General features: G+C 39.1%; 1 protein-coding gene across 1 annotated transcript; it reads left to right on the forward strand.

Annotated features, from left to right (window-relative positions):
* The first annotated feature begins 185 nt into the window (after positions 1–185).
* On the forward strand, positions 186–2155 carry LOC111240272 (60S ribosomal protein L4-B-like). The gene is made up of 6 exons (XM_022770230.1): positions 186–341; positions 727–856; positions 1233–1389; positions 1598–1681; positions 1868–1988; positions 2075–2155. Exons 1-6 carry the CDS (start codon positions 201–203, stop codon positions 2144–2146), a joined length of 705 nt encoding a protein of 234 aa, XP_022625951.1. The 5' UTR covers positions 186–200; the 3' UTR covers positions 2147–2155.
* The last annotated feature ends 356 nt before the right edge of the window (positions 2156–2511 follow it).

A 2511-nucleotide genomic window follows, 5' to 3' on the forward strand; every position in this document is an offset into this window, starting at 1 on the left:
AAAAAATTCTTGCAGTTAATTTAAAGTATGCTTTTCTTGCTATGATGGTGTAATTTGCGTCTGAGCCGGTGAACAGTGACAGTTGCCTGCTGTCTCTAAGCTGTCACAGGATATTGATGTGTGTTAAATTCTGAGCAAGTGCTGGTAACATTTAAGCCTAAAATCATGACAAGTTTGTTTGTGGATATCTTCAGTTGATTATGATTGATCTGTCAGGACACCGCATTGAGGAAATTCCTGAGGTCCCACTGGTGGTTGATGATAAAGTTGAAGGCTACAAGAAGACAAAGGAGGCCGTGCTCCTGCTGAAGAAGCTTAAGGCCTGGAATGACATTAAGAAGGTAATTTAATTCAGACCATAAGATAAAGGATTTGATGTTTCAACTACTGTTTGCTCTTAAGGCTGGGTTACATCAGAATGTGTTTGTTTATGAAATGGAAACAAAATGATTGTGGAGTTAATGTGCTCATTTTTAGCTTAAATGAAGTTAAGAGTTCAAATTGTATGAACAGTATAGGAATCGCTGCCCTTTTTGATACAAAAAGTCCTCCGTATTAGGGTGAATTACTTGAGCATATTTCACTTACTTGAAGAAAAGAGTGTCTACTTGTGCCTGTACAAGCATGTGAGGGTAATCTGAAAACAGCTCATCTTTAATATAGTTATTGTGCACTACTAGTACTTTTTCTTTTAATGGGACTATCATTATTTTATATTGTTCCCAGGTCTACGCCTCTCAGCGCATGCGTGCTGGTAAAGGTAAGATGAGGAACCGTCGCAGAATCCAACGCAGAGGGCCGTGCATCATCTACAACCAAGATGCTGGCGTCACCAAAGCCTTCAGAAATATCCCAGGTGGGTTGTTGTGTTAAAATATAGAATTACTGTTGTGTAAATGGTTCTGAGCATCACCTTAAGATTCTTTACCTTTAGTACCAAAACATGTGTAATTCATAAGCAGCTGGTATTAGACTTAAATGAAGATGAGAATGGGACATGGTAGTGACAAGGGCAGTGACACTGCTATCCTTCAGACATTGCAAAACTCTGCATTTATGTGGGTGACATTAATGTTAAATTATGTAATTAATTTTGAAGTTAAGTAAATTTTCTGGCATCATTGGTTATTATAGTTTTAAATCACTAAACATGAAATTGCTCTTTTAAAAGAAGCAACAAGATGATGCACTCAACTTCAGTGTTAAGTTATCGTTTGTGTTATATTGTGCAGGCATCACTCTGCAGAACGTGAACAAACTGAACCTCCTGAGGCTCGCCCCTGGTGGTCACGTTGGACGCTTCTGCATCTGGACTGAGAGCGCTTTCCGCAAGCTGGATGAGCTGTATGGCACCTGGCGTAAACCTGCCTCCCTGAAGGTCGACTACAAGTGAGTATTTGAAAAGCATGCACGCTGTAGCAAAAGAGACACTGGTGTTGGTCATACTACAGTGATGAGCTTCCACTTCATGGTCCGTGTTTTTGAAAGTCTGTGATATTTAACGAAGTTCTGAGTCCAAGCGTCACAAGACTGGTCAGTTTCCTGTTTTGATATGAACATATATTAACCTGAACCTCTTCATGCCTTTTTATTTCAGCCTGCCAATGCACAAGATGACCAACACAGACCTGAGCAGGATTCTCAAGAGTGAGGAGATCCAGAAAGCACTTCGCGCACCTAAGTAAGCACTGCACAGTTTTAAGTGAATGAAATTTGTTTTTGCTGGTCAACTATGATGATGTTCCACTTCAGGTCCGTGTTTCTGAACCCTGATTATATGGAAGTCCTGAGCAATGCAGAGTGTTAATTACAAACGTTGCTGTTTAGCAGTTCACATTGTTAAGACCGTATTACATTGTCATTACAGCAAGAAGATCAACCGCAGAGTACTGAAGAAGAATCCTCTTAAGAACTTGAGGATAATGCTCAAACTGAACCCATATGCCAAAACAGCAAGACGTCATGCCATCCTCAAGCATGACCCGGCGGTAAGAACTTCAACAATTCAAGCTTGAAGCAAAAGTTGTAGATTTGTCAGTTGTGATTTTTGAAATTCTGTTTGGTCTTTCCATAGATCAAGGCTAAGATGCTGAAACCCAAGAAGAAGCCCGGAAAGAAGGGAGCACCAGCCAAACCCAAGGCATAAATTTATACATAAAGACTGGAGTTCAGTGATAATAATAAAAACATTGGTTTCAAATTCATGAGTCAGACATGTCATTCAAAATTTTAATTCACAAGACTATTACACATAAGCTAACAAAGATTTAATCTATTGGTGCTGAAAGGACATGAGGGTAAAAAGAGGAATGTCAAGCACACAGGCTGAGCAGCATTTGTCATGATTAAATAATCTGATCATTAGAAAAAGATGGCTTTTCAGGCAGGCCTGCAATATAGCCCAAAGAATTGTTCAATACAGGTAATTTCACTTGGCATGTGGGTTTGTATACTGAATATATATCTATTGATTGCACAACATTTTGAGTACTTGGTATAAACATAAATATT

Source organism: Seriola dumerili, unplaced genomic scaffold (genome assembly GCF_002260705.1).
Source record: "Seriola dumerili isolate Sdu_G_001 unplaced genomic scaffold, Sdu_1.0 BDQW01028406.1, whole genome shotgun sequence".
In the NCBI taxonomy this organism is placed as follows: domain Eukaryota; kingdom Metazoa; phylum Chordata; class Actinopteri; order Carangiformes; family Carangidae; genus Seriola; species Seriola dumerili.